We start from the raw sequence: 19,176 nt of genomic DNA on the forward strand, positions 1-19,176 counted from the left end.
TAAGCTCGGCACCTGGCGAGCAGTCTCTTAGGCCTTAAAGAGCCATGTGGGACCACAGTCAGAAACATGTGGTTTGCCAGATAGTGAGGGAGCTGTGGGCTCGTTTACTGATCCGACTGCTTCACCATCAGCCCCCCTGCCGCTACTGCCATCGCAGGCCTTTGCTGTTATGCCCCCTGTTGACCTGGATGTGCCTTTTGACCCAGGCCCTATTGGCCTTGAAAAGGAGACTGATATGTTTTTCTTGGATCTGGGAAGGTTAGGATACATAAGGCCCGAAGACTGAGTTGCTTGACAACTTAAAGCAAGATATATTGTTCATGAGGAATGGAAAATGGAGACTGTTGTTTTTAATCAAGAAAAGGAATGGAAAATGGAGACTGTTAAGTCATGGAACATAAAGGATTTTTTGTTATCTTTTCTGATTGTACATATGTATAGGCGTACTCGAGTTTAGTATTTAAAAGCAATGTTCTGTATATTTAGAATGTTTGCTGTTCGTGTGTGCGTGTTGGTGGAGCGTAGACTCCCCTCACACCCAGCGCTGTTTACTTGCCTTTTATAAATATTACTAATTTCAGATTGAGTTGAGACTTCGTTTATAACAGGAGGATGGCTTCTGTTATTAGTGCAGGCTCTGATTTGGTGCTGTCCTTATTGAGCACCCCCCCCTTCCCCCATCGGTGCCTCCCAGGCCCCCCAACACAATGCCGCTCACTGTTGCTCAGTCACCACTACATACCAGGTTCAGGTGATGCAGAGCTCATTCTGTGGCCTAAGGTTTCACTAAATTTACTCTACTAATGTGAAACAATAGCTACCTGAATTCTTTACATACTAGCAGCTTGTTTCCCTTTCTAGTTTTTGTAAGTAGGAGAAAGATTAATCAGTACAGCAGGGCGGTGGGGTAAGTATCCAACCATCCTGATAGGGAATTTCTCACAATGTCCTGGTATTAAATAATATTAGGGAAAGGCTGAAAGGGGAGTTTTAACACCATAGTTTTAATTAACCTGGTTCATTTGGTATGTCTGGGCACGTGGGATTTACATAGGATGCTACCTGGCTTGAGAGTGCTCCCATGATGCATGATGGGGAGCACGTGTGTGCCATGCAGGACAGTGCTGCTGCTGGTGGGGAGTGGGGGACAACCCCTGTTATTTGCTAATTTCACAAATTGTGTTTGACAGTGTGGGAATAGAAATGTTGTTTTTGCAGAGTTACATTGTTTAGAAGGAAGGAATGTGGTACTGAGATATGCTTACAGTGATAAGAAAGCTTAGCAGGCGACCTTGTAAAATGCAGACAACCAGTCTCCTTAGGACAATTAGGTGAAAATCGCGGTGTTAAGTCAAGTCAGATAAGTGAAGAAACATTACCACTTCAAGCAGTAAAAATGTCAAAAGAAATTTGAAATTTAACAGGCTGGCAACTGAAGGCCATGCATTGTTTGTGAAGCATCAGATAGATTGTGAACCTGGATTACCCACTCAGTGGGGAAACAGGGGAGGGTCCTGTCATCAAAAAGTATATAAACTGTGTTTTGGAACTAGTAGATGCGCTCTCTCCTGCTTGTGGGGCGCCCGCCATTGCAATCACGAATAAATTACTACTTCACTGAGGTCCTCGCCTGAGCCTAAGTTATTGGCTACAGAGTGTTTCTCACAATTTGGGGGCTCGTCCAGGATCCAGTCACCTACTGGGGAGCTCCACCGCCGCAGTAGCAGGAAGGCATGCCTTGCTGATTTCAGAGGTCCTGTGCATCGACAGTGGCGGTTCTGCGGAAAGCTGACAGAGGGCCCGAGACTGGTTAAAGAGGCAGGATCCGTGAAGTAGTGGGGAAGGGAAGAAGGTAGGCACTCTGGGTTTTTAAGAATCGATCCGGTAACTCTGTGCACAGACCAAGGTAAGAAATATTAAGTTTTGCCTTGGGGGTCGGGTGAGACTCTGTGTGATGTGCGAGTGAGACATACTTCTGTACGACGCAAGTGTGGAGTCCTGATCCGCGGTTCCGTGGCTCCGTGATGGGCGTGGCCGGAGACGGACGAAGCGTGAGATAAAGGAGAGAAAGGAAGAGTCTCGGGAAATTTGGTGTATGGTAAGCCCTCGCACAGGGAAGTGCTGGCACTACACCAGGGAAATTTGGTGTACGGTAACCCTTGTGTGATAAATTAGTAGAGGGTTTGTTCATTGTCCTTGAGAATTCAAAGAATCTACTGAGGAGATAAGGTTTCACAACTCACGGCATTGTGACATGGGGACAAATGGAGAAGGGGGGTTGGGTAAACATCCTTGTTAACACAAAGATTCTGTAAGATACCACCCACCCACCGCAAGACATCCTGTTTTGCCCCCACCTGAACACAAGCACAACGCGTGATCACCGGAGGAAGAATAAAGACCAACAAACAACAGACTGCGCAGCCTCAGAACAAGTCTCGACAAGTCGACAAGTCGACAGGTCTCGACAAGCTGGAACTTGAATGCTATAAAACAGCAACACTGGAAAGGGAAGTTGCGTGTCGTGGTGGAGCGGAGACTCCCCAGCCGCCCAGGACTGTTTTGATTGTGTCTGCTTACTTGATTAATAAAATAATTTCAATTGACCAGTAAATTGTGTGGTCTAATTTATAACACTTGCATGGGGGAGTGCTTGGAAGTACACCAGGGAATTTTGTAAACTCATAGGTGTGCGGTAACCCTTGCACAGGGAAGTGCTTGGCAGTACACCCCCATTTTTCAGAATCGGAATGTTAGTGTGTGGTACACTGCAGAAGGGAAATTTCTGTAGCAACATACTGACGAGGGCTAGGAAAAATGGGAAATATGGGTTCCAGGGGACAGGGAGATATCCCTGGGGGAGTGCCTACCAATAGTTCTTCCTGAAGAATGGTAAGAAATTGGAAACATAAAATTAGAGGGGATTGTGAAAGAAAGAAAAAAAAAAAAAAAAAGGTTAAATATTGTGTATCAGTCTGGACAAAAGAACCAATTAAGGAAACAGCAGTATTTTGGCCAAAATACGGGTCTGATGAAAATTCAGGCTTTAAATTTATGTGTAAACAAGAAGATTCCTTTTTCGGAGAAGGAGACAAGTTATGCCCCCTATAATCCTATTATTGTACCCGTGGCAGCAGCAGTCACTCCAGGAAGGGAGACAGGGACTGTAATTAACACTGTCCCTAAAGAAGGATCGTACTCTAGGCTCTGGCAAGAATTAGAACAAGGTAGAAGATATATTGAGAATTTTGCCTTCCCTGATACTAACAGTGCTAACACTAACTGTGTATCCTCTTAGGTGAACTAACCCCCTCCTTACCAACGGAGAGGTTAGGACTTTTAAGAAGGAGAGGAAGTCTTTATTCGAGGACCCCAACAGCCTAGCTGAACAATTAGACCAGTTCCTACAACCTGACTTATACTCTTGGGGAAGGGAATTATGTCTATAAGTATGTTGTTTACAGGGAAAGAAATGGGAATGATCAGGAGGAGAGCTGCTATACAAGAATGGTGTTATAAATGAGACTTAATTTATAACATTATAGTTTGGGGCAAGCAACTAGAACAAATCAATAAGAACATTTTAGGCTCTAGACCTTTTATTAGCCTCCCAAGGGGAAGTATGCACTTTAATAAATATTAGTTGCTGTATGTATATAAATGAGGCAGGATGAATTGAGACTGATCTCAGAAAATATCTGGAAAAGATCAAGATCTTCCATAATGTAGTTCAAGGTGACACCTCGTGGGGTTTTCGAGATTTATGGAAGAAAATGACTTCTTGGTTACTGAACCTTTCTTAGCTTAAGCAGTTACTTGTAGGAATATTGATCTTGCTTTTATTAGTATTCTTAACCTGTGTATTGGTACAGTATGTATTTTGGTGCTGTATAAAAGGCCTAGATGATTATGAAACCTGGAAGTGTAACCAAATCAAGCACCAAGTAAAAACTGGTAAGAATTTTATGAAAACTTTGAATCAAGGAGTGCTATAAGCAAAAGAATTTGCTTAAGATAAAGAAAAGGGGGGACTTGAGACAGGGAACAAGGTAAAGGATGTTGATTCCGTAGGTCTTAGCTAAGGCAATTATATGTTAACGACCCCTAAGTTAAGGGAGTAAAAGAGTGTATGCATAGATAATGGCACCAGCAAGAACTGGCTTGGACTGCTGAAGTCTGTCAAAGAAAGGAAAGGTCAGAAGTTTAGCAGCGAGGAAGACTTCTGGCCTTCATCAGAAGACCACCAGAGTATCTCGGATGACCACCCAAGGACTCTAGTACACATGCGAACAGGGGCAGGAACCCATGTTAATGATTCTTCAGAGACCTGATGAATATGCAAGACACTTACGGGAAATTAAATGAATATGTATTTATCCCACTAATAAGCACACTGCACATCCTTGGTGTGTGTATTTGGCGGAGCGATCCCCACACACACACGGTGCCATAATAAAGAATACCTGCTTAATAACTTTGGTTATTGAGTTTTCACTGCATCACTAGTGAGTTAATGAGGATTTGACAATTCTCTTCTGGGGCACTCTCCAAAGTCTATTGATCGTTTCACGTACATTTTGAAGGACACATCACATAGATGTAATTCTTCTCAAAGATCTCAATTTGACTCAGGGCAACCAGTTTTTTTTCAAGCTCTTTTTCATGTGCAAAATAGGCATTCAGAGCTACCAGGCAATGGATGAGCAGAAGAAAAGCAGAAGAAAAGCAGATGCAGTTTCAGCACAGATGCCTCCACTTCAGCAAAAGGAAATTTGGTGCATTATGAGGAAAGGAGCACTGAGATCAGAGGTGTGTTTCTATCCTACACCGCTGACATTTTACCAGGAGTCTGGGAAACCAGGAAGAAAAAAAATCAAGGGATGGCTGATGATTTTGATGATATTTGCTCCTAACGTGCCTTTTCATCCATAGTTAGGCCCTGCTCTCATCCTGTCCACTTAATGCAGCTCCTGTTGATATTGAGTCAGAAGGACATATGGTTTTCTCCCTGGTAGAGTAATAGAACCAAATCTGAAATATTTTATGAACAGATGAGCCAAACCTTTACTATGTTTAGTTAGATAGAAGGAAGTCTAGAAACTCTGTATCTCTAGCGTCACCTTACCCACTAGTCAGCCTTATCTATAAGACCATACAGAACTCTGTCCCAGGATGGGGGAGGAGGTCAAGATAACCCAGGCCTGGAGGATGTGTCTGAAAAAGAATAGGTGAGGAACTCATGGTATGCATAGGTCCTTTGATATGTAAATGACTTATCTTAGTATGCATGCCTAAATTGACTATCGATGACCACCAGAAGACCCAGAAAGACCACCAGTAGAAACAAATGCACATGCATCCGGTACATTTACATATTTTAATGAGTAGGGAAACGGTATGAATATGTTAATTCTTTCTTGGAAATCTAATGAATATGTGTATTCTGTTTGTATATAACTCCCGTAGCTTGAACAATTCAGCACGCACACTAGGTGGAGCGATCCCCTGTGTGTCTGGCGCAGCAATTAAAGAATGCCTGCTTTCTAAAACTCCAAATTGAGTCTTAAGAGAACTTCTTTGATCGACTTTTACAGTAACAGTATGGTCCATGCAATGAAATATTTCTGACTGACTTACCTCAGTACTAACTGCTTCATCTGAGGGATTGATCAGGACTACAGTTTCTAAGACATTACTTGTATGGTGAAGAATTTTCTGACCTGCAAGCACAGAGAGAAAAAAAATAAAAGAAAATTTAAATTAAACCAGCCATCCAGCATGGTTTAAAACAGCACTTTCCATGAGCTAGCTATATGTCCCACCATTCAGTAGCTCTCTGGTAACCAAGAGCATCACACACTGGCCACAGCAGCTGAACTGGCTCATGTCTTCAGAAATATGTTATCATGTTGTCCTGTAATGGAACAAACTCTCCCTTGGAAAAGAAGAGGTATTGTCTATGTTTAAATAAACGTCCCTATAATCAAGTATCATTTATGTAGTACAGGACCAAAAAGAATGTTTATCATTTAACCTAAGCTCCCTTTGATCTGGGACAAAATACTCCTTCTGTAAGAAACAATAGAAAGTTGGCAAGAGAAAGTAGCCTTAAATTGTCCTTAGGTGACATGTGACCATATATGGATTAAAAAGGGTTAGGGTACTTCATCAGAAAAGACCACCAAAGACCACCAAGGACCCCCAAAGAAAGGAAGACATGCACAGAAGGTCCTGAAAAGGAGCCAAGAAGTATGACGATACATTTAATCAAGAAACTGGCATTAGGTGTGTGAAATGTGTTCATCTGATTCGTGTCAATATGGAACAATGCTAGGGCCGCATGATATGATGAAATGTGACCTTCGGTCTTACATATCCTTGTGTAACCACAAGTCTAAGAAAAACAGAGTGGTTAATATATATAGTTCTTGTATCTTGCAAAGGAATGGTCTAGCAATTCGTGTCAATAGGGGATTTGAAGGGTTAACATTGATGCCCAGGCCTGAGACTAGGAATCACAGAATCACAGAATTTCTAGGTTGGAAGAGACCTCAAGATCATCGAGTCCAACCTCTGATCTAACGCTAACAGTCCTCCACTAAACCATATCCCTAAGCTCTACATCTAAACATCTTTTAAACACCTCCAGGGACGGTGACTCCACCACTTCCCTGGGCAGCCTGTTCCAATGTTTAACAACCCTTTCGGTAAATAAGTTCTTCCTAACATCCAAACTAAAACTCCCCTGGCGCAACTTTTTCCCATTCCCCCTCGAAGGAGATAAGAGAAAGAAGGGTTTTGAGATAACTGCTGACTATTGCACAAGACACTGCACAAGTCTCTGACATCTGGCCCAGAGACTACCAAATGAGGAGAGAGATAAGCTGAAGGACAACTGAAGAACAAAGCCTGGGAGAAAGACTACAAGCCTTCAGCACAAGACCCCCAGAGGGACCACCGGAGACTGATACGTATGTGCCAGTGGGAGGGTTCGGATTCCAGGAACTAATTATAATAACCTTGCCTTTTCTAAGTAGTAATGAATATGTATTAGACTAGGAGCATAAAACCCAGCCGCCTGATGTAATAGGTGTGCGTCTTGGTGGAGCAGAGATTCCTGGCGCACCCAGCGCTGTTTGCTTGCCTCCATTTGTTTAATAAATTGTAAACTTTAATTGCAATCCTATTTGGGACTCAGTCATTTATTACAGGTGTGCTTGACTTGTGGAAAATCCAACGAGCACCCAGGCCTAAATAAGAGCAATAGCTCTCCTGAGTGTGTGAGAATTGGATTATTGCACACTGGGGAAAGGATCTGCTTTTTCATACAACAGCCCTAGGGGCCAGAAACTCCAGAAATTCAAGGCAATTAAAAAAAAAAAAAACAAAAAACTAGCAATAGCAATGGGCCCTGCCTCTTCTCCCTGACAGGAGGACTCCCTGTTACTCACCTTGGTCTCACTGAGCTGGTGTGGATCAGGGACTAGAGTAACTGTCACCAGCTGAGCGTATGGCCCTGTATTTTTATGGACTTATCTACACCACAGATATACCTGAGATTACACAGTCCTGTAACATGAACAGGTGGTTTTAAATAAGGTTTTCCAGGAACTATTAGCAGCTTAGCCACAGCAGCTGGAAAGCCAGCACGGGCTGCAAACTTCCCCTACAAGAAGCAAAGTGAATACTTGCAACATACACCTGCACTGCAAATTGTGAGAAACACTCTGTAGCCAATAACTTAGGCTCAGGCAAGGACCTCAGTGAAGTAGTAATTTATTCGTGATTGCAATGGCGGGCGCCCCACAAGCAGCAGAGAGCGCATCTACTAGTTCCAAAACACAGTTTATATACTTTTTGATGACAGGACCCTCCCCTGTTTCCCCACTGAGTGGGTAATCCAGGTTCACAATCTATCTGATGCTTCACAAACAATGCATGGCCTTCAGTTACCAGCCTGTTAAATTTCAAATTTCTTTTGACATTTTTACTGCTTGAAGTGGTAATGTTTCTTCACTTATCTGACTTGACTTAACACCGCGATTTTCACCTAATTGTCCTAAGGAGACTGGTTGTCTGCATTTTACAAGGTCGCCTGCTAAGCTTTCTTATCACTGTAAGCATATCTCAGTACCACATTCCTTCCTTCTAAACAATGTAACTCTGCAAAAACAACATTTCTATTCCCACACTGTCAAACACAATTTGTGAAATTAGCAAATAACAGGGGTTGTCCCCCACTCCCCACCAGCAGCAGCACTGTCCTGCATGGCACACACGTGCTCCCCATCATGCATCATGGGAGCACTCTCAAGCCAGGTAGCATCCTATGTAAATCCCACGTGCCCAGACATACCAAATGAACCAGGTTAATTAAAACTATGGTGTTAAAACTCCCCTTTCAGCCTTTCCCTAATATTATTTAATACCAGGACATTGTGAGAAATTCCCTATCAGGATGGTTGGATACTTACCCCACCGCCCTGCTGTACTGATTAATCTTTCTCCTACTTACAAAAACTAGAAAGGGAAACAAGCTGCTAGTATGTAAAGAATTCAGGTAGCTATTGTTTCACATTAGTAGAGTAAATTTAGTGAAACCTTAGGCCACAGAATGAGCTCTGCATCACCTGAACCTGGTATGTAGTGGTGACTGAGCAACAGTGAGCGGCATTGTGTTGGGGGGCCTGGGAGGCACCGATGGGGGAAGGGGGGGGTGCTCAATAAGGACAGCACCAAATCAGAGCCTGCACTAATAACAGAAGCCATCCTCCTGTTATAAACGAAGTCTCAACTCAATCTGAAATTAGTAATATTTATAAAAGGCAAGTAAACAGCGCTGGGTGTGAGGGGAGTTTACGCTCCACCAACACGCACACACGAACAGCAAACATTCTAAATATACAGAACATTGCTTTTAAATACTAAACTCGAGTACGCCTATACATATGTACAATCAGAAAAGATAACAAAAAATCCTTTATGTTCCATGACTTAACAGTCTCCATTTTCCATTCCTTTTCTTGATTAAAAACAACAGTCTCCATTTTCCATTCCTCATGAACAATATATCTTGCTTTAAGTTGTCAAGCAACTCAGTCTTCGGGCCTTATGTATCCTAACCTTCCCAGATCCAAGAAAAACATATCAGTCTCCTTTTCAAGGCCAATAGGGCCTGGGTCAAAAGGCACTGCGATGGCAGTAGCGGCAGGGGGGCTGATGGTGAAGCAGTCGGATCAGTAAACGAGCCCTACACCATCGGCTCCCCCACTACTACTGCCATCGCAGGCCTTTTCTGTTACGCCCCCTGTTGACCTGACCGTGCCTTTTGACCCAGGCCTATTGGCCTTGAAAAGGAGATGGATATGCTTTTCTTCGATCTGGGAAGAACGGGATGCATAAGGCCTGAAGACCGAATTGCTTAACAACTTAAAGCAAGATGTATTGTTCCCACGACTAGCCCTGGAATTCTCCTGTGTTTGTAATCAAGAAAAGGAATGAAAAATGGAGACTGTTAAGTCATGGAACTTAAAGGATTGTTTGTTACCTTTCCTGATTGTATAGGCATACTTGGGTTTAGTATGTAAAAGCAATGTTCTGTATATTTAGAAAGTTTGCTGTTTGTGTGTGCGTGTTGGTGGAGCATAGACTCCCCGCACACCCAGTGCTGTTGACTTGCCTTTTATACCTTTTATAAATATTTTTTATAAATATTACTAAATTCAGATTGCGTTGAGACTTCATTTATAACACTGATACATGGGTACCATTACATTCTTGGTGCTTTAATTAAGATTCGACTCTTTGAGTGAACTCTGGATGCCTGGGGAGATCCATTCTGCTAGGGGAAACAACGCGATCCCCTAACAAACTGTAAAAAGCAATGATAGGCAACAAGAGTGAACAGACATGCAAAATACATCTAGCTCCTGGATGAATAATATGCAAGCAATTTTAGTGCAGCCTCACAGCCCATTGGCTTTCATACTTTGTGTATTTAGTAATGGTATTCATCTGACTGGGATTTGATGCAAGAAAAACACAACACTACTCTTGACTTTTTTTTTCTCACAGTAATTGGCAACTCTTTATCAGCATGTCTTTCTGTGAGAACTGCAGTAAGATTAATTATCAGCTGTGTTGTCATTGAGAAACTGGTAATTAGTCTGAAAACCAGAATAGCTTTCCCTTCCACGTAAACTGCATTCCTGAAAAAAACAAGAGCAGTGTCAAGGCAGTCTGAGTGGGTGGGTAGCCAGCCTTTCCCACACAGCCCCTGCCTGCACCCCTCCTGCACTCCTCCTCCTCCTTGTCCTGCCTGCACCTATCCTCCTTGCCTTGAGCTCACTGAGCTCAAATTTCAATGCATCATTTCTTGTTGCTCTGGGGAAGCTCTGCATATATAAACACATGCTTATATAAGCATATAAGCTTATAATCAAATGACAGAAAGTAAATAAGAAGGGGGGAAAAAAAGAATATTCTCAAAATGTGAGATGGGGTTGCTGTCTATTGTCTTGTGTGTGACAGTGCCTAGAGACTTGGGGCTAATGATCTAATTCATTTAAAGAAAGCTAGTTTTCTTAACATCTGTTCTTTTTGGTGTACTTATTTGAAAGCAGATAGACTGTATATTGTGAAAGGGAAAGAGGGCAGGTCTCCCTCTGTAGCATCCAGTTCTGGCATTAGCCTTTGTAATTAATTTTATTTTAGTAGCTCTTCTTCCTTGCCTAACAGGAACGCATACATAAGGTTACATTCAGTAAAACATCCAATTGCTCTGTTAATAGAAGATCCCCATGATCTGACAATTTAGTTATCCTGCAAATGCCCTGTGGGGGTGGTTACAGCAATGGAAGCAAAATAACTGGCAGAGCAGGGGCAAACCCATCTGGGCTGCTGCATTGTGGCAAGATATTGCTGCCCGGGTAGAGAACCTGGTTGTAAAGGTACACCATGTAGATGCTTGCATACCTGAGAGTCGAGCCACTGAAGAACATCAAAACAACCAGCAGGTGGATCAGGCTGCTAAGATTGAAGTAGCTCAGGTGGACCTGGACTGCCAACATAAAGGTGAATTATTTATAGCCCGATGGGCCCATGACACCTCAGGCCATCAAGGCAGAGATGCAACATACAGATGGACTCGTGATCGAGGGGTGGACCTTACCATGCACACTATTGCACAGGTTAATCATGATTGTGAAATGTGCTGCAATCGAGCAAGCCAAACAGTCAAAGCCTCTTTGGTATGGAGCACGATGGCTGAAATGTAAATATGGGGAGGCCTGGCAGATTGATTACATCACACTCCCTCAAACTCGCAATGGCAAGCGCCACGTACTTACAATGGTGGAAGCAACCACTGGATGGCTGGAAACATATCCTGTGCCCCATGCCACTGCCCTGAATACTATCCTGGGCCTTGAAAAGCAAGTCCTATGGCGACGTGGCACCCCAGAAAGAATTGAGTCAGACAATGAGATTAATTTCCGAAACAACCTTATGGACACTTGGGCCAAAGAGCATGGTATTGAGTGGGTGTATCACATCCCCTATTATGCACCAGCCTCCGGGAAAGTCGAGCAATGCAATGGATTGTTAAAGGCTACACTGAAGGCAATGGGTGCTAGGACATTCAAAAACTGGGACACACATTTGGCAAAGACCACCTGGTTAGTCGACGCTAGGGGATCTGACAATCGAGCTTGACCTGCCCAATCAAAACTGTTATATACTGTAAAAGGGGATAAAGTTCCTGTAGTGCACGTAAAAAACATGCTGGGGAAGGCACTCTAGGCTACTCCTGTCTCAGGCAAAGGCAAACCTTGGGATTGCTTTTGCTTAGGGACCTGGATACACTTGGTGGGTAATGCAGAAGAATGGGGAAATCGGATATGTACCTGAAGAGGATTTGACTTGGGAAGAGAATAGTATATGATTTGAACTGTATGATGTTAATTGCTATATAATACTGTATGTCATCACTACTATGATGGCTATATGTCCTATTAATGGTATCACACTAACAGTCATGTAGATAACAATGAATGAATGTTAATAGAATTGGACAAGCATAGCTGTGTGATGTAGCCAGAACAGGCTTCAGCATGCGACGATCCAACATCACACACCATCTGATCTGCCCTGAAAGATTGTTAAGACATATGGAGCCCAAAGTCAGTCATGGACTACACAAACTCAGTGGACATTTTATATACATATATGAAAATTGGTGATTAATTATCATAATATTATAATGGAAACTGTGGGACCCGAGCATGGCATAAATGGTATGGAATAAGGGGTGGATATTGTTCTGGTTTCAGCTAGGATAGAGTTAATTTTCCTCCTAGTAGCTGGGAGGGTGCTGTGTTTGGGATTTAGGATGAGAATAATGCTGATAACACACTGATGTTTTCGTTGTTGCAGAGCAGTGCTTACACTAAGCCAAGGACTTTTCAGCTTCTTGCTCTGTCCTGCCAGTGGGCAGGCTGGGGGTGCATGCTGCCCTGGTGATGTTCCCTCCCCACCTCTTGCCCACCCCCAGCCTGCTGGCTCTTGGGGGGGTTAGAGGGAGTCCTGATGCTGTGCCAGTATTGCTCAGCAGTATACACAACACTGGTGTGATACCAATGCTGTTCTAGCTACAGGTGAAGAGCACAGCACTGTATGAGCTGATACAGGGAAAGTTAACTCCATCCCAGCAAGATCCTGTACACCTGGAGACACAGCAGAAGTTCCCTGTTCAACCATGTGGGTCTTCTTCTCTGCCAGCTCATCTTACGGCACACTGGGACAGACTGCCTCTGGGCCTTTAAGACTTCCTTCTTGAGGAGCGTCCAGCTTTCCTTGACCCCTCTGCCCTTCAGGACTATTCCAAAGGGACCCCCCGCACCAGTGTCCTGAACAATCAAAGTCTGCCCTCCAGAAGTCCAAGGTAGCAGTTTTACTGACCCCCCTTCCTGACTTCCCCAAGAATAGAGAACTCTACCATTTTGTGGTCACTCTGCCCAAGACAGCTCCCGACCACCACATCTCCCACCAGTCCTTCTCTGTTCATGAACAGTAAGTCTAGCAGGGCACCCCCTCCAGTAGACTCACTAACCAGCTGCGTCAGGAAGCTATCTTCCATACTCTCCAGGAACCTCCTAGACTGCTTCCTCTGGGCTGTATTGTATTTCCAGCATACGTCCGGGAAGATAAAGTCCCTGTCCTGGTTTTGGCTAGGATAGAGTTAATTTTCCTCCTAGTAGCTGGGAGGGTGCTGTGTTTGGGATTTAGGATGAGAATAATGTTGATATCACACTGATGTTTTCATTGTTGCAGAGCAGTGCTTACACTAAGCCAAGGACTTTTCAGCTTCTCACACTGTCCTGCAAGCAGGCAGGCTGGGGGTGCAGCAGGAGCTGGGAGGGGACAGACCCAGGACAGCTGACTCAAACTGGCCAAAGGGGTATTCCATACCATCTGACGTCATGCTGAACAATTAATATGGGCGGACTGGCCAGGGTGGGGGGGACCGGCTGCTCGGGGATAGGCTGGGCATTGGTCAGTGGGAGGGTGCGCGAACGGCTGTGTGCTGCTTAGCTGCCGGCCGGGTTAAACCACAACAGTCCCCCATGAGAACAAGCACCGGCAATTGTATGACTTCTGCCAGCTGCTTATAGAACGCCTCATCCTTCTCTTCATCCTGGTTTGGTGGTCTATAAAAGATCCCCACCAGAATGTCTGCCTTGTTGGCCTTCCCCCTGATCCTTATCCATAGGGACTTGACCTTATCATTCCCAGCCCCGAGCTCAACAACATCAAAACACTCTCTAATATAGAGAGCCACGCTACCGCCCCTTCTTTGTTGCCTGTCCCTTCTGGAGTGCTTGTAGCCATCCATTGCAGCACTCCAGTTGTGGGAGTGGTCACGTTTCAGTGAAGGCAACTAAGTTGTAGTTTGCCTGCCACGCAATGGCTTCCAGCTCCTCCTGTTTGTTGTCCATGCTGAGTGCATTAGCGTAGATACACTTCAACTGAGCCATTGCCTTCACCCCCAACCCTGGCATTGCTCCCCCAGGCTCATCTCTATCAAGCCTCATTTCATCCCCGTCCCCCTTCATACCTAGTTGTAACTTTTAGCCCTCTTTAGCTTTTAAGCCCTCTCAACGAGCCCCAGCAGCTCCTGGGCTGGGATCCCTTTCCCCCTTTGAGATAGGGGGGACCCTTCTGCAGCCATCAGGCCAGGTGTCAAGTAAACCACCCCATGGTCAAAAAAAAAACACAACAAAATTCCTGCAGTGGCACCAGCCATGTGTTGATCAGCTGGTTTTTCTGGGTCCTCTCAGTATCCCTCTCTGCCATTGAAGGGATAGAGGAAAACACCACCTGTGCTCCCACTCCATCCAGTAACCGCCCCAATGCCCTGAAGTCCCTTTTGATAGCCTTCAGGCTTCTCTCAGCGATTTCATTGCTGCCAGCCTGAATTATCTCTAAGGGGTAATAATGGGAGGAGCGAACCAGGCCAGGAAGTTTCCTGGTAATGTCCCTGACCCAGGCCCCAGGGAGGCAGCAGACTTCCCTATGGATAGGGTCAGGCCGACATATGGGGCCCCCTGTTCCCCTCAGAAGGGAGTTGCCTACAACAGCTACCCTTCTTTCCTTCTTGGTGGAGGCAGTCTTGAGGCATGGAGTAAAATTCCTTGCCCTAGACAACCTCATGGGTGGTCCTTCCACCACATCCTCACCTACCCATTCCTCAAGCTCCAGAGCCTCAAACCTATTGTGTAAGGATACCTGTCATCTTAAGAGAAGGTTCAGTGGTGAAGAAATTTCCAGGGTGAAATATGACAGTTAGGCATTGAATCTGTTCCCTGATAGTCTCCTTGGCAACATAGCCTGCAACCTTAGGTATTGGTAGCCCTCGGTCTAACTGATAACCGAGTCATGTCCTCTGGGTGAACTTTGCTCATTACAATCTCATTATAATGCCAAAACACATTTCCATCCCAAAAGCTACTCACCTCCAAGGTGCGACCACCCCTCACTGAGCATGGGCTCTGAATTTCTCTGAGCCTATACCTTTAAACAAATGCGAGAAAAATTTATACCAATCAACAAAGACACGTATGACTGAAGTCACTCAAGCTCCACACAAAAGTAAGAAAATAGTATAAAAATGGCTCAAGAGAAGGAAAATGTAGGGGAAGACACCATCACAGATAAGTTGTAAGGACATCGCTGACTTCGGGGATCAGTTGATGGGCTGAACCTCTCTTCCCCCCCCCACAGGGACTCCTATTGGGTAAGATTTGAACTCTCGGTTATACCGAGTGCTTCCTCGGGAAACCTAACATTCTCTATAGAGTTGTTTCATAAGTTAGTACATGTGTAGTTGGTTGTGTTTTTCATATTCTGGGTATTTGTGTGAGAAACAAAGTTGTGTTTTTGCAGTAGAGAATTACTTTTCTGTATTCCAAGGTAGTTGTGTAGTCATAATAACGAGAAATGCTAAGTAGATAAGTGGACAGTAGAAGGCCTCACTGTTCCAAAATAAGGTAGAAGCTTGAGAGAAACAGGATGAGCATTATGAGAACAGCAAAACAAAGATCACGAGTTCTCAAAACATGAGAAAGGCAAAATTAAAGGGTTGAAAAAAACAAAAATTGTACATATATGGTAAAGAGGAGCATCGAGTAGCTTGTGAACCTGTAGTACTCAGACAATGAGGAAACAGGGGAGGTGATCAGGCATCGGGTAATAGGGAATAAAAGGTTATGATTTGTTTACTAAAATGTGCTCCTGATTGACAGGACGCCCGCCATTGCAATCACGAATAAAATAGCTTCACAGAAGATCCTGTCTGAAGAAAATTATTAGAGATTTTTCTCACAATTTGGGGGCTCGTCTGGAATCTTGTTGCCTGCCGAAGATCTCTTGCCACCACAGACAGGAAGGTGCACCCCGCTGATTTCAGTGGTGCCATCGGGGGTGGTGGGTCATCTCGGTATGGCCGGCAAAGGACTGAGACTGTTAATCTGAAGACAGACTCTGCGAAGCACTGGGGAGAAGGGAGGTCAGCACAGACATACAGAGACACAGCCCAGATATAGTTCAGCCCAGATCGGGAACAGGCACGGGGATTACTGCTGATAACCCAGACTGGGAAGCCATGCACGGACCGAGGTAAGGGAAACTTTACCATATCTTGCCTCGGGTTGGGTTTCGGGAGACTTGTGTGGAGTGTGAATGAGATGCACTTTTAGTGCGAAGCGAGTGTGGAGTCCCGATCCGTGAGGTTCTGTAGTCCCATGAGGGGACGAACAAAGTCCCCTCGGCTGGAGAGAGACAAAGCGAAAGAGAGATAAGTGAAAGAGAGTCTCGGGGGGGTTGGGCCCTTAGGTGTACGGTACCCCGAGCACGGTGAATTGAGGTGCTCAGCAGTACACCCCACCTCTGTCCTAATCCTAGGTGAAGGCGTGTGGTACCCTGTGGGTGGTAAAGTCCACAGCAGCACGTCTGGAAGAGATGGGGATTAAGGGTTCCAAGAGTCAGCAGTGTGGGGTTAGAGACCCCGGCATTGTGCCTAAAGATAGCCCTTTGGAGAGAATGATAAGGTTTTGGAAAAACAAGCCAAAAGCTAGGGAAAAGGATTAAAAAATATGAAAAAATATTTAAAAATGGTTTGACGTTGTGTAATTGTCTGGCCTAAAAAGCTAATAAAAGGAACTTCAGTATTTTGGCTAAAATACGGGTCCGATGAAAATTCAGGCTTGAAATTTATACGTAAACAATAAGGTTCCATTTTCAGAGGAGGAATCAAGTTATGCTCCCTATAATCCTAATATTGCACCGGAGGCAGCAGCAACTGCTCCAGGAGGGGAGACAGGGACTGCAATTGATGCTGTCCCTGGAGAAGTTGCCGGGGAGCGCAGAGCAGCAGGAGTGGAGGCGGGGGGTCCCGGTAGGGCCGTGCAGGGCCAGTGCCACTCCCCCCTTACCAGCAGAAAGGTTAGGAGTTTTAAGAAGGAAATGAAGTCTTTAATTGAGGGCCTAGCAGAGCAGTCAAATCCATTTCTAAGGCCTAATTTGTATTCCTGGGGGGGAAATGTCAATCTTGGGTATGTTATTCACTGGAGAAGAATGTTTAGGAGGGGAATGATTTGCCAGGCAGCTATGCAAGAATGGGAAAGAACTAACCCCCCCCCTCCCCCGACTGAGAGTAATTCCGATAGAGCAGAAATATCTGCTTATCCATCTGAAATAGTAACATCCCACAACATAGAAATCCTATGAGAGACTCGGGGTCAGAATTAGAAAGTACTCGGGGATGAATCCTGAGGACTCGGTAGCCTAAAGGCTCTTTAAAGTTCATTTTGTGATTAAAGTCTGGCCAGATATACAGAAAAAGTTCCAGAAGGTGAGAGGATGGAGTGAACAGTGCAGGTAGTATGAAGGTGTATGCCAGGAGGGGAGATGAGAAGGAGAAGCAGAGAGCAAAATAAATGGTATTCACAGCATACTGGGTAGTGAGGCAAAGGGGGAGATCCTGGAGGGCCCAGGATGGAAAGGAGAGGAAGAGAGATGGAGGAATAGCAGACAAGGAAAACTACCTGTGTTGCAGCCTAAATCCTAGCAGGGACAGGCTTTGAGAAGATGTTTTAAGTGTGGCCAGGCCGGCCACTTCAAATAGGAATATCCAGAGCGGAAGAAGGAGAGACTGCTGTTATAAATTCAGAATAAGGGAGTTGGGGCTTCTCAGAAAGCTAGTTCCCTGATAAATGAAAAAGTGTACCTCAAGGGTTCCTCAAGTGTACCTCAGTGGGGATTATATGACAATTACTGTTGCGGGCAAAACAGACTTAGCATAGGAAGATTAATAAAATTGATTACCTATTGCTGATGGTCTGGAGCGGTGAGAAACAAAGAAACAAGCTGGGGGCACCTTCCCCCATCCACTGACTTCCACCTCGTCCCTGCTCTGAGTGGCACGGGGGGGGAGTGGGGGCTGCAGTGGAAAGGTAGAGAAGCGGCAGAGAAGAAGCTCTGTAGACTGACCATAACCCCCCTTCCCCCGTTCCCCTGCGCTGCTCGGGGGGAGGAGGTGGAAGAGGGTGGATGGGGGGAAAGGTGCTTTTGGTTTCTTTCCTTTGTTTCTCACTTCTCTAGCTTGTTAGTAATAAGCAATAAATCTTACTATCTCCCTATGCCGAGTCTGTTTTGCCCGTTACAATAATTACTGCGTGATCTTCTCGTCCTTATCTCAACCCTTGAGCCCTTTTCATCATATTTTCTCCCCATTCCTCTTTGAGGAGGGGGAGTGAGAGAGCGGCTGTGGTGAAGCTCGGCTGCCCACTCGAGCGGAACCACGACACACCTCCAAAGGAGGTTTTACTGTTACAATATGTGGATGATCTTTTATTGTCAGGACAGGAGAAAACAGTTGTGAAGGAAGCCACCAACAAGCTATTTGACTTTCTGGGAAAACAGGGCTTGAAAGTATTGGAAAATAAATTAAAATTAGTAGAAAGAGTAGTCAAATAGTTATGGCATCTAGTGTCTGAGAGGGAATGAAGAATAAATCCAGAGAGGATTCAGGGAATTGTTGAGCTACCCCTACCCAAAACTAAAAAGAACTAAAAAGTTTTAAGAGAAAGAGGTTTTTAAGGAATTAGGAGTCACAAAGTCCAAAGGAAAACAGATACTCCCTGAGGGGAGAGAAATGCTGAATAAAGTGCTAATGAGGCAAATATTAACTGTTTTACATCAAGAGGGTCATTGGGGAATTCAAGCAACGTGTGATGCTGTGCTATGGAAATATGTATGTGTAGGAATATATATATTCTGGCTGAACAAGTACGCAAGAGTTGTGTAGTATGTCAAAAGGTAAATAGGAAAGTTATCTGCAGTCAGCCCAAAGGGGGGTGAGAACCAGGAATTCAACCCTTCCAAAATGTACAGGTAGATTTTACAGAACTCCTTCAAGTAGGTAGATTTAAATACTTATTAGTCTTGGTAGATCATTTATCAGGGTGAGTGGAAGCTTTCCCTTCAGTATCTGCTACTGCGAACACAGTAACTAAAGTAATTTTAGAACAAATAACTCCCAGGTATGGAATTGTTGAAAATATTGACTCTGATCAAAGAAATCACTTTATGTCAGAAATATTGCAAGGGCTAATGTGGACT

The 19,176-nt window shown here is 44.5% G+C and overlaps 2 protein-coding genes across 2 annotated transcripts in view; one reads left to right on the plus strand and one right to left on the minus strand.

The window, feature by feature from the left end:
• The window catches only part of LOC311426281 (uncharacterized protein), a 312,708-nt gene that overhangs the window by 149,711 nt on the left and 143,821 nt on the right, over window positions 1-19,176 (plus strand). The window lies entirely within an intron of this gene.
• LOC311426255 (microtubule-associated protein 1B-like) overlaps window positions 1-19,176 on the minus strand; it is an 85,241-nt gene that overhangs the window by 25,502 nt on the left and 40,563 nt on the right. The window contains exon 3 of the mRNA XM_084502468.1: window positions 5,638-5,720. Within this exon, the coding sequence (XP_084358594.1) occupies window positions 5,638-5,720 (83 nt within the window). The remainder of the gene's footprint in view (window positions 1-5,637; window positions 5,721-19,176) is intronic.

The sequence above is a fragment of the Aythya ferina genome (assembly GCF_964211825.1).
Source record: "Aythya ferina genome assembly, chromosome: W".
Classification (NCBI taxonomy): domain Eukaryota; kingdom Metazoa; phylum Chordata; class Aves; order Anseriformes; family Anatidae; genus Aythya; species Aythya ferina.